Source organism: Drosophila biarmipes, chromosome 2L, assembly GCF_025231255.1.
Source record: "Drosophila biarmipes strain raj3 chromosome 2L, RU_DBia_V1.1, whole genome shotgun sequence".
NCBI lineage: Eukaryota > Metazoa > Arthropoda > Insecta > Diptera > Drosophilidae > Drosophila > Drosophila biarmipes.
This window is the reverse complement of record NC_066612.1, coordinates 17,203,245-17,228,720: the sequence shown is the minus strand read 5'-3', so window position 1 is coordinate 17,228,720 and position 25,476 is coordinate 17,203,245. Positions and strand designations below refer to the sequence as shown.

The following is a 25,476-nucleotide window of genomic DNA, read 5'->3' as shown; positions in this document are numbered from 1 at the left end:
TGGGCTACTTGCCTTGAATTTAATCAAGTTATTTATTTCTAATTAAAGTCTAAGCCACTTATAATATCAAATTCACTTAAAGCTTTCATAATATAACAATTCAGAAAAAAGCTTTACTACCTTGCTTTTAATTTCAATGGGTTGCTTGTGTAAACAACTTCTATATTAATGCCAATATTTATTTAATTTGTAATTTAGTAATAAATTCTAGGTGTAATGTAAGAAAAGTGCTATGTGTAATGTACACATCATTAAAGTATTTGTTTTGTAAAGCTTCAATTGCAGTAATTTTCTTTCCAATGCAATTACATTGCTTTTGATTTCAGTACTTTAAATATTTATTAAGGGTAGAACTTGGTATTTAATTCTGGGTGCACTATAAGAAGTAAGTAAGTCATACATAATATGCAGACCATAAAGATTATATTTTATTTGCTTCCCGAAGCATCAATTGCAGTCACTTGCTTTCCAATAAAATAAAGTCTTCTTGGTTTATTTATGTCTGACGCGGCATTCCACTTAAGCCATATTCCTAATCACCCAACGAGTTTTTCCAATCTTCCCTATTAGCTGCCAGCAATTAAGTCCAAGCTGAAATCGCAACTTTTGCAATTAAACCCGGAAGAGCGACAGCAGGCTGTCCATCAGTTGGGATCAGCCGTGGGCTCGAGCAGAAAACTGCATTAAACAATGGCTAAGGAGCCCGTCTGCTCAACTTCAATTAAACGAAGCGGGGCAAAGCCAACTATTTAAACCAACAAGTTGAACGCTTTTCCACCACTTCGATGCGCAATGGCTTGAGTGACTTGTCCTAATTCGTAAGCGTTGACTTTTACCGGCATTTCAATTAACCCAATTAATGGACGGGACCTAATTAAATTTTGAATTCATGTTGCCAGTAAACGCACACCCACACACACAGCTGCCCAGTTGGCCAACACACACACAGATACTCACCATCGCACGCGGACTCACGGATATCAGTCAGCTGTTTCTGCTGGCCAGCTGTCTTTCGAGTGCGAAGGAGATGGCGCGAAGCCTCGCAATTGGGGGTGGCTGGGGGTTAATGCTGGGGGTGGCGGCAGCGGGTTAAGGGGGACGGAGATGGGAATGGCGCTGTAACAAGTATGTACTAATGTCGGCGTCTGGCTAACTGAGACACGGCTATGAATGAGTGTCCCGAGCGGAGCAGGCGGGCAAACCGAAACTGAAGCTCGATGACCTTGATTATACAACACAGCGGCAGCAGAAGCACAGCAGCGCCACCCCCTAACAGCCCCCGTTCCCAGCAGGACCACTCCTTCAAAATACCCTACGTCAAATAAAAATGGCAAAAATAGTGGGGGGCCACAGGCACTCGAAAAAATAATAAGGAAAATGTCCTAACTTGTGTGATTAGGCTTGGCGGTAATATAACTATGTGTATCTTTTATTTATATATTTTTTTATTCATTATTCTTTTTACCTTCCAATTTAAGAATGTATTCTTGAATAAGGCGGAGCTTAATAAACACATTTAAATAATCAAATTTACAAGCTGAATATTAATATTTAAAAATGAATAAAGTCTTAAGACCCAATAAATTGAAATTTCTTCACATCAATTTTTTCGAGTGCACCCCAAGGGTCGTGGATGGTAACTGGTAACTGGCATTACAACAAATCATCGGCCAGCAAATGTTGGCAACTGAGTGCCAAGTCAACGAACTGCTAACCGCAACACAGACACAAGCCCCCTAAGCACACACAGATACGATAAACTGCCGTGTGGGGGGCGTCATTAAAATTGCAACAGGGCCTTGAAGGAGCCACAGAGATGCGCTCCCCGAAAAACCGGAAGACAAAATCAAAAGATCAATAATTATTATGATGTTGCAGCACACCCCAAAAACGAGACGCCTTCAGACCGCAGGAACCAAGTCAAGACGGGCAGGTGGGACAGGAGGGTGGGCGGTGGCCAGGGGGTTTGGGTTTTGAGGCTTTTCGGGCCAAGAGGAAGGGGTTGCAGCCGAAAAGTTCGACAAGCGCATTACAACAATTCCGGTGGTGGCGAGCGGGGGCGAACGAGAGGTGCGCTTGCTTACAAGTGCAACCATTTTGTAGTACAAACTTCGAAAACCAAAGGCGAAATTGGCAAAACAAAGGGCCGGCAAGGATGTGGGTCCACCTACTGACTGCCTCCATTTGTGGATTGTGGATCTCCGCAGCGGGAGTCATGCGCACTCCGCCCAACCGATTGGCCCGCTTCGCCGCCATTTAGAAAAGGCCCGCCGAGGCGCACAGAAAGAGATGCGGATAGCGTGGGACCGGGACGGAGCACCCAAACCAATGCCCGGAGAGCGAGTGCGACAAAAACACCTGTTCCTGTTTCGAACTGAGCCCAACTCCCCAGATACACAGGCGGCAGTCGGCTGCGATATCCGAAAAACAAAAGCCTCGGAACCGGTTGCAGCTGCACACCATGCCCGACCATAGCCTCTCGGCGGCACAGCTAGTCGCGCTGCTCTGGCCAACGGGAGTATCTGCAAGATACTTTTCGGGGTGAGTGGCGGCTGGCCGAGGCGAACGGTACGGCACGGAGCTCGACGACCGGTTTAGTCGTTCAGCAGTCTCCGTGCAGTGAGCATGTTTGTGCGCCAGACATCGTCGTTGGTCGGTTGTCGTCATCGCTATCGCTATCGCTGCCACATAGCCGTCGTTTCGCGAGCCTCATCCATCGCCTCGTTGCCGTTGCCGTTGCCGTCGCCTTTCCGGATGCGAGACTCTTAAGCCCCGATCCCTCGAAATCCCTTTCGAAGGAAACGCGAGTGCGCACCCAGGATAGGCCAGGATCGCGTGCGTAATAATCCGTAAATTCAGCGAATCCACCCAGTGCTCTGTGCCGCGGTCATAATTGAGTAATTCGAGCAAAACTTCATGGAATAAATAACACCGTACAAGTGCCTTACAAAAATACACAGCCCTGCTCAATGCCGGAATCCTCCTGAGTCTGGCACCCAAAAGCGCTCGCCCTCAAGATCCCCAACCCACAAATATCTCGAGTGTGCTTCGCCGAGTGTCCTGTCAGCCAAATATATGGTAATGGCAGAGATCGGTGGCCATTTGGCTCACCAGCTACCGTTGCACAATCACAACCACAATCAAACTGGATTACAGCCATCGCTGGTGATGAACCATCACCTGGATTTGGATTGTCACGGACACGATGTGATAAGTGAGTACCGAGGGCCAGGGGCTTACTTTCCGATGTCGAACGGGGCTTAGTCCTTGCAGGGGAAGATATTTGATTCTCGAGATAGCACGATCATTTAGCAGGGACATTCTTCGGAATAAACAAAGGGATGCATATCTGTAGTTGGGAGATGGGTCTGTTGTATCCTTCAGATACGATTGTTTAGTCTAAATACCTTTGTGTGTTCTTAATAGTTGGCTGTATTTAGTTCACCCTTGTACCTTTATTGTATTCTCCTAGCTAATTATGATTACCTTTTCCCGAGCATAACTGTTCTGATTTACGAAAGATGTTAATAGGTTTTTAATATTTAGAAGGGTGTTTTTGGATCACCATAAAGCAGAACAAAGTTTCCACAGTCCGCACTTTTATTCCAAACCCCGTGACAAACCTACTGAACATCATTACATGGATCAAGCGTGAGTGTCGAATCATTTACCGCTAATAAAGCTGTTTAATGCAGTTAATGACTTATTTATGGCTATTGCCGTAGTCCCCGAATTAAAATTGCCAAATTAAATTGTCATTAAAAAAGAGTGAAGCCGAGGGTAGTCACTGAGCTGTAACTTTCTCGATGCGTAAATATGAAAGATAAACAAAGAAAGCCCGCTTTTCGACATAAAAAGCACATAAAATAGGTAAAAGGCGTGTTAGCAAATGCCTGCCTCGAGACTATAGTTGTAAACTTGTTTGGGTCACTCTGAAAACCCAGAGATACCAGATATCAGAGATCAAGGCTTGGAAGCAGAGGTCCCGAGCTGAAAAATCTTGAACTGTTGGTCAGGTTTATCTGTAATGAAGGTTAGTCATTTTTATACGAAAGCAATTAAAAAGGTTAGGCACGCATTGAACTCTTTCTAGCCTTGAGGTCTTTTTATTTTGCCAACGGATGTCATGTGGACAAGGCTAAAGAATAAACCCAAAACTGAGACACAGGAAAGGTGGACTGCAATACAAGCAATTAAAAGCGGAAAAATAATAATAAGAAAAATTAACCCATAAATAATTTTGAGTGTGCAATTCTGGTGTCAAATTGGGCGATAAATTGTATATATTGAAAGACTTTCTGCGGTTATATCTTAACGTCCAGATCTTTTTGAGTAACAGTCGCTGCTGCTTTTGTAATGGGCTTAGACCCAATCTCGACCTGTCATTTTCTGTTATTGTTTGCAACAACTTCAAAATTATAGCCTTCTTTTATTTTAAGCACACTTTACATATAATATAAAAGCCAATTAACGGTTGAATGACATTTTAATGTTGGGCAATTAAGCGCGCGGCCAGGCAATTGCACGAAAAAGCTGGCTGAGAGTGATCAAAAATGTATCCCATGCGATAATGCGACACATTTTTAACTAGACAAAAGTTTGTTAACCAAAAATGCATGTTATTAATTCATAAACCAAGAGTGTCATTAAAAAATGCTTTCTGAGTGTGACAGAAGGATGAATATATTTTATTCAAATTGTATTTCGTATGCTAAATTGTGACAAATGTTTTGGCTGACAGTTGTCTAACCAAACGAACGACCGCAGAACACAAAAAAGCCAAACAAAAAACGGGCAAAAAGAGGAAAACACGAAAAATCATAATCATAAGCACAAACACAATGGTTCGGGGAAAATTGAATTATAAATGAGGCAGGAATAGTGCAGTACAGGCATTTCCATCCGAATGTACAACACTTAAATTGCATTTGAATTTTGTAATTGTAATTTAAATTCAAATTAGTTGCCGGCCGTAAAACGTTGCTAAATATTTAATGGCCGAACATTTTAATTTGAAAACTTTGTGAAAAGTTTCTGTGTGCCTAGTTCCTGTGTGTGTGTTGGCTGACAAAACTTTAAGTTAGGGTTTTCGTAGTTTCAAGTTGATATTTGAAATGAAAACAATTTTTGTAATTTTCGTTTTCCCGTCTAGTATCCGCCAGCTCCTCTCTCTTTTGTTAGCTCACTCGGTACCGAGGCGAGTTTTGTTTGTTTGTTGATTTTTTGAGCGCTGCAAACATATTAATGAGTTTTCCATGTCATAGACCCAGGCCTCCAGTCAACATGTCGCTGCTAACTTCTCAAGTAGTCGTTAAATTAATTAAATATAGTAGAAACAAAAAGAAATCGCCATCCGAAGTGTTGTTTACTCTCCACGCTCTATGGAAAATTAGGCCGCAAATCGTTGCATACATCGGGGCGTTGAACTAGTTTCGATTTTTCATGTTCGCGGCGGCCATAAAATTGTACAACTTTATGTTGAAGACCATAAACAATTGACAATTATTTGCGGCCATAAAAACCAAACGATTTTTATTTTTATAGTTTACCAATTAGCTGAAAATTTGAATGAAAACGGTGGGGGGAGGCGCGCATTTTGCCTTGTACATGTTCCCTAATCTAATTTATATTAATTCCATTTAAATTGCTCGTCAGCCCAACTCATCGTATGCTAATTTGTATTTTCGACGTATACAAAAACCTTTCGAAAGTTAATTGTGAAAAATTGGCTGGGCAAATGTTTAGCCAATGCACAAAAAAGCTGAAATAATTTTTGAAATAATTTGTAAAGTGTCAATCGCCGGCCATATAAGGTTAAGTTGTCGGCGAGCGCCGGAGAGAATGGAACCGAGCTTTCAGATGGGGCTGCTTAGCTGGCCATAGATCACAGATCTCTTGTTATTTATAGAGTTGCCGAAACGTCAGTGAAAGGAAAAGAGGTTTCGTATACGTAACGAGATTCGGTTTGGGGTGCCATAAAATTAATTATATGACCATTCTAAACGTGCTCCGATCGAATTTTTATGGAATTTGGTATTGGTTTTGGGTAGTATTTTAATAGCCTGGCACTAAGCTGCGGTAGTTTCTGTGGGTTAAGGCTAAAAATTGATTGAATATTTGTTTGGGTCGTCATAGCTTTGGACTTATATTTTATATGTATTGTTATCATACAATTTTGCGCTTCAAAAAAATACAAAATCTCTTTCAAAAACATATTGACCATGGTGACGTCAGAGGAGGCAACTCCCATTAGTTAGCCCATGGCAGACAGACGTTATCTATATTTTACGAGTTCCTATCCAAATTCCTGCTATCCCAGGCTGACATTTTTTTCGCTCGCCTTCCCGTTTCCGGTGAGTTTTATTTCGGAGTCCCTGCTGCTGCTCGGGGTGTGATAAAGTTATTTAGGCGCAATCCATAAATTCCCGGGCTGAACCCAAAGACCCAAAGGCAGAGCAGACACAAACGTAAATCCCAAAGCTTATCTGATTTTGCACTTCGGTCCCCGGCACTAGATCAATATGTTATGTTATGGCCGGAGTTTTGGCCGTACCTGAGATTTCGGACCCAAGACAGCTGTGCGCCTGCGCCTTGTGTCACCTCCAGAGCCCCGTCCTCCGCCCTTGTGCCCAGCACCATTTGAAATTGGTGTGTGTGTGCCTCGGCTTGGTCTAGAGCACAGTTGGCAGATATCAGAATAACTCCCAGACTCCGACCAGGTATACCCTCAATTCAGTTTGGAGTTTCGCTTTTTTTGCATTAATTAACAGCTCGCTGGGTTGAGAAATTAGGGAATTATGCCTGGAATTTCCGTTCGCAGATGAGCCTAACAAAAACAGCTTTATTGGAGGTCTGATTAGCTGATTAGCCAAGAAAGAGTCTTGGATGATCATGAGGGAAGGGTGATAATCATGGGAAAGCCGGTTTGCAATAAACTGTTTAATTTTTGCATTAAACTCCACCTTAAGCAATAATTTATCGATTGACCCAAAAATGCAAGACCTTAAACTTTAATTTTTACGAACACCTTAAGGAAAATGGAGGCTCCAAGATCCAAGTATCGATGTGATATCAAAAGCCTCGACCTGATTAAAGTGCTCTCTGTTTAATGCAAAATCATCCATTTCGTGTTGTTTTTAACCGCCCACTTTTTTAAAGCCCACTGACTGCGGCGAAGCTCTCTAACCTAATTAATGCATTTCAAGATATTCTTAAAGCCCCTCGCCCCATGGAATTGGGCATATTAAAGTGCAATTAAAATTTCTTTTAAATTGTTCATGTTGTTTTTTTTTCTCTCACATTTTTTTTTAAAGTTCACTCAAGGTGTCAGCAGCTTGTCAAGGTAAGAGGCGGCTACTGTTTGCCCGGCCGGAGAAAAAATATTAAATTTCAACTGGGGAAATCGCCGCGATAACCCAGGAGGGAGAAGCCAGGGAAGCGGGGAACTGATAAATGTGCAGGCCAAAATTAGTTGGGAGTTAACCAAACAGAAAATAAAAGAACAACTGACGAGCCACGCCCGTTTATCGCGTGAGGATTGGAAAGTCAGGAGGAGCCCGGGAAAGTCGAGTGTGGGGCAGAACCCGTGCCTCTCTCCAGGCGCTCATTAAGAGTGGCGAGCGTTTTGCATTTCCCGCTGGGATTTTCGGCGGAGCACCCGCTGCGCCACATGACACCTGGCCGAATACATATATAATAGGGATATATACCCGCTGCCATCCGTACGTGTATGTATTCCTGGGTGCGAGGCGGCGGCTCAGGTGCAGCCGGGATATATCCCCCGTGTGGCATTTTGGCGTGTTGCATGCAATGCGGTGGCCACTTTAATGGCGTCGTTTTTAAAGCTTTATTCTGGCCCATGCCTAGAGTGGGTAAGCCGCTGCCTTTATGAGTGTCACTTTTATAACCCTTGTTTTAACGACTAATTAAGCATGAAAGACAATAAAAAGAGCCTTAGGTAAGACCCCTAAAAAACAGAGCGCGGCCACAAGTGGAGGCTGTCTAGGAAAACAAACTTTTATGTGAGTTCTAAACTGAGGACTTCAATCACTTGCCGCTGGCGTCAGAGTCCCAGACGCCACTTGAGCGGATTGCATAATCCATCCAAAAAGGAATCGAGATCAGAACCGAAGAGCAGCAGTAGTAGTGGCCATATCCCATTACATTTCGGGGGTTCACCAGATCCATCTTGTTTGCCCATTTAGGGCCACTCCACTCCATGTCAAGTGGCCGCTTCAACAGGTTGGACCGCCCGCCGAGGTCCAGACTTACGAATCCCAAGACCCCGGTCTCGGAAGGCGAGACCAATTTCGAATGTCGCGCCACGGGGCGACTCATTCAGCGCTTCGGTTATTATATATTTTCATATATATAGTTATTAGGGATCGGGACTCGAGGCAGACACGTCGCCAGACGGTAGCCGCAGCCGCAATTACCGTTAGTTACCTGACAATATTTTGACGGCTCACCTTATCCCGCTGGATGATGGCTAGTGGTATATGGTTGTGTCGGTCCACTAAGCCATCTCGGACGAGTCTACCTGCAACCCGGGCTTGCGGCTCATTATGTCAAATTGAAATGTTGCCACACGGCCAGACAGAGGGAGACAAAGTTGCCGGGGGTCGGGGGAGCGGGAAGAGGCTCGCAAACAGGCCGAACAAGTCGCTGCCTCTATTTTACGGCCAAGACACCGTTGGCTTCTCGGCTGGCCCAAGCGGAGGAAATCATAACACTTCCCGAATTGGATCACATCAAAATCTGCCGCCGAGTGGGAAGAAGTCTTCGGCTGTAACCTGTTAACTCACATACTTTGGAGAAAAATAGTTAATAGCATCTAAAAAATTAATATGAAAGTATTAAAAAACATTTTCACACATCACAAATCACATATAATACCAACCTTAGTAAATTTGATGAGGAATTTAGTGCCAGATTCACAGAACAATAATTAGGCCTCGAAAGTTGTATTAAACTTGATTTTCAAAAAGGGCTTATGGCCTTAAATTTAAATTGTTTTAACTTTTGGAACTTTAACTTGGAAGTTCCTTCACTTTTATGGTAACAAGACATTTTTATTGATTTTTAAAGAGTCCAGTAGATGTTAGCACACCAATCATATCTTAATTCCTCCCACTACACAAGTCCAACTGGCAAAGTGGCACCCATTCGACGCCGTTGTAAACAAAATGTAGCTCATTATGTCAAATTGAATTGTTGCCTACCAACCGCGCTGAAAACCGCCCAAACAAGTCGATGAGTTTGCAGATCTCTCAATGACTGCCCGCCTTTATTTGTATTTCTCTTTAATTTATGAGGAAATTGGCGGCGAGCGTTTTGTCGCCGCCTAAAAGTGGGTAGACCACGGGTAATACATCTTCCCTGGCCGACCACACAGATCAGCAAGTGAATCACGCGGTCTGCCAGATGGAGATGGAGATCGAGAGCCCAAACCCGATTCGCAACTAGCCCGGGATAGTCGGGGAGTGTGGACCAAGGGCCATAAAGCAGCCTACTTAAAATGCCATAAAAGCGAGCAATTTATTGGAACGCAGCCAGGTCGGCAGGAATCGGAATCGGATTCAGAATCGGCATCCTCCCAATCCTCCATGCGGACCTGCAATCGCACTGATTGCAGTCCGAGTTGATCTCTGGTCCTCAGGTCTGTGGTCCCCGGCCTCTCGGCTCTGGTCTCTCGTATCGAAACATGCCGCTGCGGTGCAAGGCTCCTTTGAAATTCAAATTTTATGAAGCTCATTAAATATAAATTTGTCGTTCGAGGCTCTCCAACTGGAACACAGAGACACAAGCTGAGGAACTGAGAAACTGAGAAACTGGGCAGCCGAGAGATGCAGGCTGTGTGTGTCTGCGTATACGACACCCAAATAAAATAATATAAATTAATTAACAAAACGAAGCCGAAATGAAGTTAAAAATTTGCATGAACACGGGCCCAAAGCCTTTGGCGGTCGGCGGTCTTGGATACTTCCCTCTTATTTTCTTTTTTTTATTTTTGGTTTTTCTGGAGTTGCGTGTGCGTAATCGGCCGGGCCTTTAATACTCTATGGCAACAGGACCCCGGCAATTTGGAGGGGAACGGGGCTGGGGCATTCGGGCAACGCGTTAAATGGGCAACTCGATCTTCGAGTGCCATAAAGCAGGCGGCGTCTTTAATGAGGTCTTAAGTTTTTATAACGGTCTTGCTGCATCCAGCTAGATATATGTGCAGGCCTTGGCTTCGATTCCGACGTGGACACACCTCAAATGTAGGAGTTCCTCGCAGGAATTTCCAAAGGGCATAGCCATAAAGTCACATAAGCCTTTGGCACTTCTCTGCATTCTCAAATGCTGGATTTACTAAGCGCAATACAGTTAAGATTTTAAATATTTATTTACCACAGAACAGCTTGAATCTTGGTCAGGAATACCAAAAATTTTTGTTTGCTTATCACTTATTCATAGTAAAAAGGGAGGGAATATCTTGCCCCATAACGAAATTAATAGCAGGCTGCGGCTTTATTCATGTCGATTGCGGCAATGTGCAAAAATAAATAGGTGGATCTGGAACAAGAACCAGTGCCAGAACAACACCTCCAACAACTACAGGAACAAGTACAACCAGCGACAGTGTTCGAGGGCAAAAGGTGCACGCATGCGCAGTAACAACCAAAAAAGCACTGAGAACTTGGCCAAAAGGCAAACAGACCAGAATGTCCGGGCAAGGAGTTGGGAGTGCGGCAAAAGAGTCGGGGAACGGGGGACAGAGGTCCACCTTTGGTGTTGTCATGTTTGCGCAATATTTGCGACAAATAAAGCATAAAAACTGTTAAAGTTCACACGCATCAGGTCAAATATTTACACAAGAACAGCCGAGAGGAGACAACGACCAAAGGCAGCTACAAAGCGGGCCAAAACAACACGGCCAATGCAAAAATGTGGTCAAATCGCACACATTCTAATTAGCCAAAAGCCGAAAGCAATTTATGATAAACCAAAGGCCATAAAAAATTAGACAAATTAAAATGGCAAAATATGGACATGCAAATCAAAATGGGAATGTAAATAAAATGCAAGCAAAATTATGCGCAAAAAATGCAAAACCGCAGCTGGCGGAAAAAACTAAAATGGTCACTAGGAAAATCAACAATCAAATGAATTAAACAATTTGTTACCACAAACCCGTTTCGTCCAAAAAAGGCTAAACTGCATTCAAAACGCAGTTTTTCCTCAAGTGGTTTTTATCCACTGATTTTCCTTTGTGTGCGGCTCTCTTTAATTGCAGTCAAATCAATGTCGGATTTTTGAGGAGATTTTTTTGTTCATTACTGACATTAATTTGACACTTTGAAATGACGGCTGGGCCTGGCTTTCTCCTCTGACCGAGGTGCGGTGGCTTTTTATTTTTCACTTTACTTTGTTTTCTGAGGGGGGCGCCTTGTGTTAAAACACCATAAATAAATGTCGCCCGCTTATCGCTGGCCGAGAATCCTGCGTCGGCGTCCCCATCGAAAGACAAATGCGTTGTCAACGCAACCTGCCTAATAACCCATCATGATCATCACTTAACCGGGCCCAAAGAGAAGCCCCGGACGCTGCGGTTCTGGCTGCAGCCGAGGCTCAAACGAGAAAAAGACACTATCGGTTCTTGTCATCTGTCGGCGACATGCAGCAGAAGAGGGGCGAGGGGATGGGAAACCGGGATGAGGATGCACTTTAAAAAAAGTGTGCTGGATTACAGAATATTTTATGAAAAAGTTACGTTTTTGATAACTATTACTACTAAGCACTATACAAAAAGTATGGGTAAAATATGGTACTTGCTAGGGTTTAAAAACCCTTAATTAGTTTTAATATTAAAGAAATTACTGGATTATATAGCAAAAAACGTATTTTTGTAAATTTTGCAATAACTACTATAATGCTTTTTTATGACAGAACTGAATGTTTCCGAAAAATATTGAAGTTTGCACAATGATTTGTAAAATTGTAACCATATGGATGGGCTGTAAATGGTTTACGAAATTTGAAAATATTTTTTTTTAGTATAATGAGTGTATTGGGAGAACCACGATTCAAGTCTCATGAGAAATGTTTTTTTCTACGTGTCCTTCTTTCTTTGAGTGCATAGAAAGAACCAAGATTCAAGTCTCGATTCTCGGGCACATCGGCATTTTGTTTTCAGCCGCCGACACACAAAAAAGGTCATTTCCGTTCTTCGGCCGGCTTGCAACATGCAACAGCACACAGCAGCAGCAGCAACACCAACAGCAACAGCAACGGCAACAGCAACATCCACAGGCACGGCAGCAACATCGGGCTGTCCCGCTCGCCGGAGTGGGGATGTGGCATAAATTGTTGCAGGCCCATGTCCATTTTGAGTCCAGGCACTCTTTGATGTCGCGCCTTCAGCAGCCGGCCGATGGCATCTCCCCTTGTCGAGTATTCAAATTTGGCTTCAATAAAACGACAGCCAACACCACCGCCAATAGCGGCATCATCAGCGGCGGCAGCAGCACCACCAGCACCAGCACCAGCACCAACAAAGACCGAAACAGCCACAACAGACGTATTCAGTTAACTGCGACGGCCAATTCGAAAATCAAACACTTCAAAGTGATTGCCTGGCGGCGGCTTCTTTTGGTTGTTCGGTCTCCGGACCGCTTCTTCTCCGCGTTGTTGATTCTTTTTTATATGCATATTTGAGCAGAAGAGTCAGTTTGCATTGATCAGTTATTGGCTGCGCTTGGAGGGTTACACATACCCTTACTGGGGATGGCAGCGTGACACGAAAGGAGGTTGATAGTGAGTATTTTGGAAATAAAGAAAGACTGTGAAAGTCATATCACAAGTTCATACGAAAATACATCTATTGGGAAAGAGTTGAAGAATGATATTTCCACATAAAAAATCGCATAACTTATAAGTAAAATACATGTTCTTAAAGTATTATGATTCATTTGAGTATCTTAAAGTTCAAAACATAAAGGCATAGTTATAAAATATTTCTGTCATTGTCTAAAGCAGTCAACTTACACCACAAGCATCTTCTGCTTCATGCGATAATCGTGCCTTGTGAATTATTGAAGCCAGTTGTGTTCCTAGTTCTAATTCTAATTGCTTCGTAAAGCTATCCATCTACAGCAATCTTAATTTCCTCCCTCATTTCTGACCTCATCCCAGCCAAACTCAAGTCCCAGCTTCTATTAACCCCCTTTGGATTGTGTTTTGCGTTTTGTGTAATTAATTAGGCAAATTCATACCCAGACAGAGTGAGAAAGACAGAGTACACACAAAATATCGATCGAGATTCGACCTTTTTAGCCCGACGAACTCTTGGCCACCGGCTGAATTAAGATAATGTTGTCCATTGTCAAAGCAACTGCACAGCTGCACTTAATTAAGCCAACTTAAGTCAGAGCCAGGATGCAAAATTCCCAAAACTGCAGACACAATTGAAGGTATCAAAGTCTCGGGGACAAACAAATCACAGACCGCAAAACTTCCTTTGAAGTCGAGGGGCTGAGGGGGAAACCAGGGATTGTCCAGCCCACGCTCGAAAGACAATAGCCTGGCCAACAAAACATGGCCTAATCAGTGGCCAAAAGCCCCTCTCCTCGCCCCTTGCCCCATCCCAGTTCCAATCCCTGTCCTGCTCTCGCTTTCGTATCTACAAAATTGATGAGTCTGTCAAAATGTGAATTCCAATTGTCCAGCCAGAGGAGGAAAAAAGGGAAAACACAGGAACATCCAGAGGGGCACGTGTTCCGAAGTTCGTCCTCGCCGCCTGTCATCATTAATTTTTTAAATCGTTCCACAGGTAACACGAAGTATAAAACCAGCGAGAAATGAATGAACCTCGACTTCAGCTCGTAAAGGAATCCCAAACCCACAACAGCTTCCAGGAAAAATGACAAGTTTTCCAAGAAGTCACAAGCTGCTTGCCCCCTCAGTTTGGCACTAAAAACTAGGTTTTTAAGAAAGAAATAGGTTTCAAATCTTTTAAATACTCTCCAACAGGTTTGGTTTAATTGGGCAATATAAAGAATTATAAAAAACCAATAACCCGATGATGATATATGTATTTTGTATGGAAACTTAAAACAAATGGCAACTTTAGGTTGATTTCTCTCGGTGCACTCCCACCATCGTTTATGATCATGTGAAATTCCTAGTTAAGTCCGAAAAAAAGAAGCGGCACTTGCTGTCCCGCTGAAAAGCGTTACTCGCTGTGTGACTGCGCTTTGTATTTACCTTATAACAAATATGCCATAAATCAAAGGGTGCCCTGGCCCCCTCGCCCCTGCCGAACCCCCGCCCCTGGGCAAAGACACAAACAGTAGTGGCTTTTGAAATCGCGCCCATATCCGGCGGAGCTTCCATAATTTTTTGCCCCTCATTTGCGTTTGTGGCCAAGAGTGGCGAGCCTGGCCAAAACGTATCTTATCGATGCTTTGCATTTTGCATGTTGCCCCTTGTCGAGCAACAGCAACAGTTCGAAAGCAAGAAAAAAACCTTTAAAGGAGGAAATAAAAGAGGGGAAACGAAGATGCTGGGCAGCCATTGCAATGTATCTGTACCTGTGAGCGTGCGTGCTGTTGTATCTGTATCTGTGAAGTAGCCCGAGTTGATTTGACTGCAATTTTACTTGTTCCCTCATTTTCAGCCCCCCTCTTCTGGGGCCTTTGAAAGATTGCCGACATTGATAAGGGCCAGCGAAAGAGATGGGTAGCAAGGAGGGAGCGAGAGAGAGACTGAGGGACTATCTTTAATTCACTTCTCGGTGGGCGTTTCTTGGCACGAATTCCTTGATATGTTTATTGCTTAGCCATCAATTTCCCAGAGATCAATAGATCAAGTCCAAATCAAAGGCAGGCACTTCTATCAATCAAAGACACGAAACTTTCTTGTGTACTTAAGATAAAGATGCTTTTAATTGCTTACGATGCTTTTACCATGAGTTTAAAGTATACAAAAATGGGGAGTGGTGAATGGCTTGCTATGTACGATTTATTATGTATAATATTGATTAAAAGTTCTGTATTTGCACTTAGCTTTAAATACTTCTTAATTGTTTTTCCTGCTCTTGAAAATCTATTTATATTTGAGAAAAAATTCAAGTCAAGCCAATCCCAAGGAACCCAGTTAGAAACCAACTGTCCAGATTCCCACAGAACCCCCTCGACAAAGGAAAAAACACGGTTTTTCCAATCACTCGCAATTACATCATGTGCAACTCACAAAAAGGTTGCGGAGGTCAAGAGCAATGGCCAAAAAGGTGCGGCCATTAAAAACTTGAACACCTTTCAGCATAAAAACGTGAGCATGCCACCAAGATCAAGTGTAGTGCTGACATAGAGTCAGGGAAAATGTTTCGTTATTTAAATGGAAAAGATATACAGTGGGTTTGGGAAAAACAGGCAAAAAGTGAATGAATGAGGAAGAAACAGAAGTGACAGGCAAAAATGGCAAACACGCAGCTTGCGAAGCGTTTTCCTCGTTAAAAGTGAAAAAGCCGCAGTTGCCGCATGTGCCACAGCCCCTTTACCACGCATTAACCCCCCGTGCCCCCCAGTGCCCCGCCCAAACCCCCAGCACCCCACATTTCACTCACCGAGCGAAACCGCCGACACAGTCGAAAAATTCATAGACGACAACACGAGACAAAATTGCATTTTGGTCCAATGTGTGCCGCAGTGAAAAATCCCAAAGAGAAAAAAGGAATGAAAGAACCGCGACGCGTCAACCCCCAGGAAAAAGGGGGTGGGTGGACCTCGAGTGGGTGGTGGGGAGCCAACAAAATGGCAACATAACATGCAAAAGATACGCCACAAAAGCGGAAAAACCCCCCGAACGGAAGGCAGCACACAGGCGCAGGAGTTGCGCTTAAATTCCCATTACAGCCATAATGGCTGCGGCTGTGTGAGTGCGCGTATCTGTGTGTGTGCGTGGCCGTGGGTGCCAAAAGAAAAATGAAAACGAACTGCGCAGGATCATTAAAGCAACAGCCACAGCAGCTCCAATCCCTGTCTCTCCGCCCAAAAATACAGGAGCAGCACACACATAGATCTCAAAATCACACTGAAACCCATACAACACCCGAAAGGAGCAAAGAATACTGGCCCAGGGAACGCACAACAAAAGAAGCTGCCAAAAAAGATGGCAAAAATGGTGGCTCCCCAAAACACGCGCACTCACATGTCCATATAGGGTAGCATTATATAGTAGCATTTTGAAGGCAAAGATATACAATGAAAACAAGAAAGAGGCGCACATGCCCCAAGCCGGGGGAAAGGAGAAGAAAAAGTATCGCAGCAATTGGAGGCTGAAACATGGAAGTAAATGCCGGCTGTCCGTCCGTTTGTCAGCCCCCCAGTCCGTCCGGCTGTCAGTTGTCCGCCCGTCTGAATCCGAATACGAATGCGAATCCGAATCCCATGTACTTGGAGCTTGAAGAGCAACAAATTCAAGCCAAGAACGATGGTTTGTCCTCTGAGGAACTCGAAACAACTCAAGAAATACCCTAAGAATATGTTTTCAAAAAAATATTTAATGGGAGTTGGGACAGTAAAACATTTTAAATATTTAACAAAGATATTTATATTATTATACAAACACTATTAAAAGATCTGTTACTTATGTTTCATTTGTAATAAACATTCATTCATTTATTAATAAACATTAAAAGATAAATAATTTTTAAACTATTTAGCATCTTTCACTACATTTTTGTTATGTTCAATTTAATTTTGTCTAAAATTAAATATATATTTTAAAATATATGAGCTAATTACTTAAATAAAGATTTAATTTTTATCCGGCAAGCTGCTTGTCAAAATCTCATTGCCTTGCTAGAGGGTAGAGAAGAAAAAATATAAACCTACAAAAATTGGCGGAAAAATAAGGAGAAGAATATACAGAGGGAACAGCAACAGCAAGAACAACAGCGCCAGCAGCAACTTGTCTGCTCCGCCTTTATAAATAATTCATGTGTAGCTACAGCGAGTGCGAAAGATACGCCAGATATATATACACACCCTGGGCCCCAGCCCCGCCCCCTCAGATGCCCAACCGCCCCCTCTTGTGCCCCTAACCACTCCCCAAAAAAAGAGAAATACTCAGATACGCGGCCACGTTTAAAGATACAAAGATACAAGCAAGGCAACAGATACAGATTTTATCTGTGCACGAATGTGTGTGTTTGCGATTTTTTTTCTGTTTTCCGAATGTGTGTGTGAGTGTGGGGCAACAAAACATTTAAAACGTGCTAAACGCGCGTCAAAGTTTTTCTTAATTTTTCAACAGCAGCCGGAAAAAGTTTTCGTTCTTTTTTTTGCTGCTTCCCTGCCAAGGATTACAGCAGCACATAGCCGGAAAGTGGGGCGGGAAGGGTGTGGCAAGTACATAATGTGGCAATGATTGCATTGATTTTTTCTCCCCATTCCTCTGCCAGCCAAAGTTTGGCAAAAAAAATGGGAAAAGAAGCAATAAAGCACGAGACGAAGTGGAGGAAAATGGTTCAACTTAAATACTTGAAAATGGCTGCTGCGTTTCACTCGGCTTGGCCAGGATTTATGAATTTTTCAAATGCTTTCCCCCCAGAAAAACGCCGAAGACCCATCCGTAAAGGGAAAAACTTTTTGGCAGCAAAAGTTTTGGCTTCGCAGTCCACGACTCCGAAGAGTGCGGCACTTGGGTAAACAGGGAAAACTCGGATTATTTGATAACAGTTTGTTAATTAGCGCCGTCTTTGGTGTCTCACTTGCTATTTGTTTACTTTTCCGAAGGCATAATTGGCAAAATGAATTTAAGTTTCTGCCAAAAGATAGAAAGTGCAGAGTCAGGCTAAAATTAAAACGAGGTGCAAAAGTTGTTGGGGAAACAAGTTGGCGGCTGGCTCTCGCTTTGGCCGTCGGCAAATACAAATTAATTTGGTAACCATTGCAAGGTTGCTTTTAGTTTTAGGGACAATTAAATAACAAGAAAACATCTAGTTTCCTTAGGTATAAAGGATTAAAAGATAGCTACCAAAATTTAGTTGTCCGTAAAATACTTAGGCATTTAAGAAACAAGTGTAAAACATTTTATATTAGAAAATATGATACTACATTTGTTGTATTTTATAACATATCTATTCAAGATTTTACTGTTCTCGGTCGGAAAAATATGTCTTACTACCACTAAAAGAAGTTTTAAGCATTTGAATTATTATATAATTATTAAAATTAAATTACAAAAATAACATTGTTTGGGGCTTAAGTGCATATACAATATTTCTGGAAAATATATTTGAAACTGTTTTGGCCCTATGACACATACCCTAAGATCAACTTAATGGCCGTTTGGTTTAAAAGAAGCCATCGAAGCCTGATGTTTTGACTTGATCTATAGATGATTTTAATCTTGTTATAACATTTAAACAGAGGGAATACTATCTTATTTGGTTGTCTAGACTTTTCAAGAAATTATTTTTAGTTAGTCCATATACAAGCCAGTGACATATTCCTTTTTTAAAAATAATGTGGCATTGCTGTAAATAAATAATAAATTAAAATACTAATATAAATTGTATCATGTTTCTTCCAGAAAAACAACGACTATCTCACTGCGTCGGCTGTGGAGGCCAGATCCACGATCAGTATATCTTGCGCGTCGCCCCCGACCTCGAGTGGCATGCGGCGTGTCTGAAGTGCCAGGAGTGCAGGCAGTTCCTGGACGAAAGCTGTACGTGTTTTGTGCGCGACGGCAAGACCTACTGCAAGCGTGATTATGTTAGGTGAGTTTGGGTGGCAATATGGGATAGAGCTCGTAAATGCTTCACTTCTCCGGCTCCACGTCTCAATTTGTGTACTCTTGGGTCCGGAAAAACCTATCGAAACTAGAATATGCTGGGGCCGAGGAAACCCCGCAGCTGCGAGACATTATCTAATTTCCACTCAGCCCAGCCGATTTGAAAGCTGTTTGCTCAGCCCCGGGCACACACTCCATGTCATGCGCTTGGCCTTTCCACTTCCAATTGTAGCGTCCGGCAAACGTTTAGTTTAGGCCTCGTTGTTGGCCCGGCTTGTTGGCCCAGCCAATTAGCCCGCCGATGCCAACACAAAAAGGCAAATACTCGAATACTCGAATGCCCAGATACTCAGATACTCAGATAGTATGTTCTAATCAACAGCTGGTCCAGTAGCCGCGGATCCCAGCGGCGGATGGGGTTTCATCATCGCTAAATGTATGACGTGCAATAAAATGCCGGGCTCGGGTCTTTTTTGTTTTGCCATCGTAAAGCCGGCAACTGGCGACCGGCGACCGAAGTCGCAACTATTTGCCATGCAAATCTTTGAATAATTGATTAACACGTGCAAAGCTATAAATTAACACTTTTCCACAAGCACACACCGCACACACAGCCTCCGCACACTCACTGCGCGCTCAGATGATTGATGAACACTCGCCGCAGTCATCGATGTCGGCACTGACAAAAGAATTTTATTTTATAGCCATAAACAAGCCCGCCGAACACCCCCTCGGAAGTTCTGAAATTCTCCCGTCGGTGAACTCGTTCAAGGCTGTTTACAAGCACTAATCATGGGATCTTTATTGGATTTTGGCCATCTCATTTTGTCCAATAAAAATATATAATGATTTCCATTTATTGATTACATTGTTGGCTAAGTAAAAATAATTAAAGTAAAGTTAAATATTTAGAGAGTAAAAAAAGTATATAATATAATTTTTAAATATTTAACTTATTTTTGTTCCAGGTTATTTGGTACAAAATGTGATAAATGCGGCAACTCCTTCAGCAAAAATGACTTTGTGATGCGGGCCAAAACGAAAATCTTTCACATCGAGTGTTTTCGGTGCTCTGCGTGTGCGCGACAATTGCTGCCAGGTGAGTTTATTATTTATTTATTTAATACCCAGTCCAGTATCCAGTACCCAATTCCCCCTCCCCCGTGTTTGCCCAGCAAATAACCGAATGTTTACCTGGAATTTTAGGTGATGAATTCGCGTTACGCGATGCCGGGGCTCTGTACTGCAAGGAGGATCACGATGTGCTGGAGAAATCGTCGCAGAGCAGCCTCACCTCTTCGTCGGTGGAGAGCAACAACAATATTAGCAGTAGTAACAACAACAACACCAACCTTAGCAACAACAACCATTCCAGCGAATTGGGTTCAATGTCAGGTGAGTGTCGCTCTTGGCCCTTGATTTTGGCCCTCGAGAGGTGGTGGCTTTTGGGGCATAGCTCGCAGAGGTCTCGGATTTGTTTGCTCACTATAACAACCCTTCATCTGGGGCTCTTCAATGTGGGGATGCTCCTCGTGCCCGAAAGTATTCCCATTGTTTGCCCTTTCAGTTGACAGTGTAACTAAATATTTTCTCGTTAGCTTCCTTGTTTTGTGCCATATACTTAGCCATCTTCCATAGCTTATTCATCAGCGTTGTTGTATCAGAAAGTAACCCAATACATTCAGTTCCTGAGAGGAATTTGAGTCACAAGTTTGGTGAATCAGCGATAACGAACTTCTTATCACTTTTTTGAAGAGAAATTAGAAAGAAAGGAGTCCCAATTATGGGGAGAATATTCTAGGTACAAGATCCAATTCAAGCATAAATAAAGGAAAAAAGCTGTTTCCTATCCGGGCTCTCATTCTCCAACAGGGCCATGCTGTGCCACTTTTTATGGAGCTCACAAAGTCCCGAGACAGTTTCTTTCCACCATCGACCATTTGAATTCCCCCAGGGCGAAAAGTCAACCCATTCGAGTCTGGCCGCCTGCTCCGCTCGCCTTCCACCGAAAAGATTGCCAATCCTAATTAGCCCAAATTGGTCTGGTTCTGTGAATGGAAACGGGAATGGAGATGCAACTGGGGTACGGCCCGGCCAGCAAGTGAGCACACAGTTCGGCATCGAACAAAAGCGCTGTGCTCGTGTTTTGTTCTTAGAAAAACAGCGTTACATCTTTGTAAGCGATATAGCAGAGTCAATAGGAATCGGCAAACGTCAAACAATGTACGACAATTGTCAAACCATATCGTCAACATAATCTCATTGTTTAACCAGAACGGAGAGACGAGCGAACGGAGCTGGAGTCGCAGGCGAAAGGCATCTTATCAACACGGGGCGGCGATGTCAAACGATGGATGCCAAACGTGTGTGGCGGTAACCAACCGCCCCCCACCTGTGGCCCCTCCACCGCCGTATCATTTTGCAAAGGGCTCCAAATAAGAAATACGAAAAACTAGCTGACAGGGCAAACAAAAACTCCGCATTGCAGCGATGCGTTCAAGCGGGCAAACACTGACAAGCAACTTCTTGGGAATCGGACTTTTGTTTGACTGACTTCGATCGACGGATCGATGGGTCGGCGGATCGACGGGTCGTATGATCAATCAGCCAGCCGGATAGCACAGCGCACCATTCATAGTTCCACTTGCCGGGCTCTTTGTTTGTGCTCAACTCGAAAACGGCATGCAGTCTGGTCGAGTGTTTGCCAAACCGCAGCGGTCGCCCCTCTTTGAAGTTGGGCACTGCGAGAAATGTTAATTTCTGCGGCAGATTCGCCAAAAATTGGCAGCCTCATTATGAAACATGTTTTTGAACATATTCATTTGAATCATTGATTGTCTTACCGCATATTTTAAAACCAGAAACAGAACATTGACCCAATTTCGGTAATAGTTTTTGCCAATTTGCAGCCCTCGATAAGAGTTGAATGAGAGAAAATTCCTTCAAAAGAACCACACCGCCTCGATAGAAATCAGCGATAGATCTGTACGATCTGTACTAGATAACGCCGTGTTTCGGGGGTTGTGAAACACGACTTAATTACCAGAGATCGATGCCAATAGGGAAACGCGTGCGTCTTTGATCTCCGAATTCCGACCTCCGCGCATTTGGCGATATTTTGGGTGCAATTGTAGGCAAACAGAAATAAAATAGAAACGAGAAAACCGAGAGCAATCGAACAATCTGCCCAACGGCACTTCAAAGTGTTTCTTTCACTGCCAAAAATAGCGAACAAATTGATTGAACATCTACGTATCTCTGTATCTCCATGCAGATTCTGGCAGCGAATCAGGCTCACACAAAAGTATTAGGGAGAAGCGACCCTCGGGGCCCTCGGATGGCAAGCCAACGCGAGTTCGGACCGTGCTCAATGAGAAACAGCTGCATACGCTCAGGTGAGTTACCTGTACTTTAAGATACTGAAATTAAGATATTGTAATCAATTAAAAATATTTAATATAAATTAGTGGGCCAGGAATTAAATTATTCAATGAAGTTTGTAATTTTTAAGATGATTATTATAACACAAAAAATCCAAACTCATATAAGCTCATTCATCTGTTGATCGTAACTAATCCTAATTAAACTATTATATTTTTTACATACATAAACTGAGCTAACCGCATAAAACAAAATTATATATTATAATAAGTTTTAGAATATTTAAAAAGTTTTTATTATATCAATTGTGTTGTAACTTTTGTAGATTTTCAATCTTCAACATATGTTTAGACATAAATAAAAACATGATTTTATCTATTTTAGAACCTGCTACAATGCTAATCCGCGACCTGATGCGCTCATGAAGGAGCAGTTGGTGGAGATGACGAGTCTCTCCCCGCGAGTAATCCGCGTGTGGTTCCAAAACAAGCGCTGCAAGGACAAGAAGAAGACCATTCAGATGAAGCTGCAAATGCAGCAGGAGAAGGTAACAGCACCCCCGACATTCCATTATGGCTTTAAATATCTAATTCCGAACTATCATTTCAGGAGGGTCGCAAGCTGGGCTATGGCGCCATGCAGGGCATCCCCATGATCGCCAGCTCCCCGGTTCGACATGACTCTCCTCTGAATCTTCAGGGTCTGGATGTGCAGACATATCAACCGCCGTGGAAAGCCTTAAGCGACTTCGCCCTTCACGCCGATCTCGACAGCAATGGAGCGATCAACACCCACACGCCCGCATTTCAGCAGCTGGTCAATCAGGTAAGAATCCCCATGATATATGGTCTGTAGAATAAAAGAGTAAACCATTTTAAATCATAATGAGCAGCGGGTTTTGTTTGTTTATAGGCGAGTCCTAACTATTAACCAGTTTGCATATTATAGATTCCAATATTTATACAATACATAACTGGTTACGATTCGTTATTAATGAGGAATAAAATTACTGAAAATATGTCGAAAAATATATGTACATATCAATGAATGTCTGAGGCGATGATGAATGGATAATAAATGAGTTGTTGAGCTGTTATCACCAAGATGACTTTGAATATGTTGTAGTTCTGTCGCAGTTTTATTAACTGGTTAGGGCTTAAAAACAATGCCAGATTTCAAATTATCCATAAATCAACTAAATGGGCTTTTGGCCATCTTTAATGAATGTATTTTAAACTTCGTTCTCCTCCCCCGCAGATGCACGGCTACGACCTGAACGGGATGCCCATCCTGCCGCCGCACCCGCACTCGCACCCGGGCCAGGGACCTCCGCACCAGCATCCACCGCCTCCCGGCGGACCGCACAATCACCAGAACCAGCAGCCGAACCAGCAGCCCGGTGGCAGCAGCCTGGACTCCGGGATCACCTCGCACCACCATCCGGACAGCACCGACTCCTACGTGACCTACCTGGAGAGCGATGACAGTATGCAGGGCAGTCCGTAGACAATCGAACCGAATCTAATCCAGCTTCTTTTGTTGCTCCCAGAATCCAAACTGGCGCTGACACCGTCGTCCTCCTCATCGGCCTCGGCGGGCACATCGATCTCCTCGCCGCCATCGGGTGTTGGAGCAGGGGGTGGTGGTGCCGTGGGCGGTGGTGCAGGTGTTTTGGGCTTGGGCGTGGGAGTGGTGGCCAATCAGTCGGCCACCGAGCAGCTCATGCAGATGCTCCAGAAGGTAACCGGCTCCGCTTCCCCCGCCTCGCATGCGGTTCTCTAAAATGCAAGAGGAGAGCATGGGCCTGGCAGGAAGCTGGGTCGGATGGAGCTGCAGTCGAACTTCACTAACTTGAAAAAATGTCATAGAAAAAAATTAGTTTTGCAAAATAAAAAAGTTTATTTTCACTAAGGAGATCAAGAATAAAAAATCAAGAATATTTAAAAATGTAAATATTTTATTTGAAGAAGTTTAGTCAAAGTCCTGAAATGTATTAGTTACAACATTTGTTTAAACACAAATTTCATACAGTTAGCGAAGTTCGACTGTATTTGGGGTCGTGCAATTGTTTTTGCCCGTGTTCTTTATATTCTACTCATTTGTATTCTGTAAATTTAATTTTATTCTGTTTGATTCGGTGCCAAAAAATAGTCTGTAGGCCGTTGGCATTTTGGGGATAATCTGGCTCTGGCTCTCCGGCTCAGTTGCACATTTCGTTATGTAACATACACTTTGTTGTTGAGTTCAAAAAAGTAAACACGCAAAAAGATGAAATTAAAGTAAGCTAAACAAAAATGCTCACACACTTGAAAAGTTTTTACAATAATTTTTGACACGAAAACAAAAAATTATAACAAAAGGAAAATAGTTACTTCGCATCAAGTAGGGAATTTCATTAAACATAAATTTGTAAATAACTTTTATATATACATAATAAACCAATATATTTTCATTCAAAATGCAAAGAAGCGATCGAAAGCATTCAAAAACAAAATGAGAAGTTGACTCGTGTGTATTATATGGGAAAGTAAATCCGAGGGGTAGCGATAAACTATAAAGACGCACTTGGCAAACTTGTAAATCGAATTAGCAACAACAAAAGCATCTACGTCTAAGTTCGTAAATTGTATGGCAAAAGAAACACAAAATTATTATACATAAATAAATGCAAGTGAAGAAGTCGGGAACTTTATGTAAGTGAGAAACGAAAACTGTAACTAAATCTAGACTTATTTGTTAGTTTTAAACATTTCCGAAATGCATTGTAAAATGGGGGAGACAACAAATCCGGCAGCGGGATGGCAAGAAAGAGAATGCGAAATGTACCAAGGATGTTTATAAGCTGTTTCGTAAAACAACTAATGTATTTTCAATAATATTTAACTAATATTAATTATAAACAGTGCATAAGTAATTTTAGTAACTATAGAAAATGTTTAAATGAAATTACAAACGAAAATAAAACCACAAAAAAACAACACGCAAAATAACATTAAAATAAGGAGTGTTTTATTTTTTAAATGGAAAATGATCTTAAGTTGGTAAATGGTTAATCTTTTGAACGCAATGTAATTTTAAAACAAAAAACTCATAAATTATTTATTATAAACATTTGGGAATTCTTTTATATCTAAATTTTCATAACATTTTCTAAAAATTCAAATATCCGTTTTTGGAACCCCACAATTGTTCAAGTAAGGACTCAAACCGGATATGGTTCTAAAAAATGTGATTAAGCAAAGACTGCAACCGGTTATGAGCTAAAACTATTGTTTGTGTATCGACTGTGGTGCTGTTCCTTGCTTGGTATAT

At 42.6% G+C, this 25,476-nt stretch overlaps 1 protein-coding gene across 2 annotated transcripts; it reads left to right on the top strand.

The window, feature by feature from the left end:
• The first annotated feature begins 2,605 nt into the window (after positions 1-2,605).
• Positions 2,606-25,156, top strand: LOC108034070 (insulin gene enhancer protein isl-1). 2 transcript variants are annotated; one of them, XM_017108827.3, is made up of 9 exons: positions 2,606-3,214; positions 18,580-18,769; positions 19,752-19,882; positions 19,990-20,178; positions 22,058-22,178; positions 22,549-22,711; positions 22,774-22,989; positions 23,422-23,650; positions 23,714-25,156. In XM_017108827.3, the coding sequence occupies exons 1-9, from the start codon at positions 3,076-3,078 to the stop codon at positions 23,944-23,946; spliced, it is 1,611 nt and encodes a 536-aa protein (XP_016964316.1). In that variant the 5' UTR covers positions 2,606-3,075; the 3' UTR covers positions 23,947-25,156. The 2 variants fall into 2 exon arrangements, with proteins under 2 accessions (XP_016964316.1, XP_016964318.1); XM_017108829.3 differs by lacking the exons at positions 2,606-3,214; positions 18,580-18,769; positions 19,752-19,882; positions 19,990-20,178 and adding an exon at positions 21,038-21,156.
• Positions 25,157-25,476: the final 320 nt, after the last annotated feature.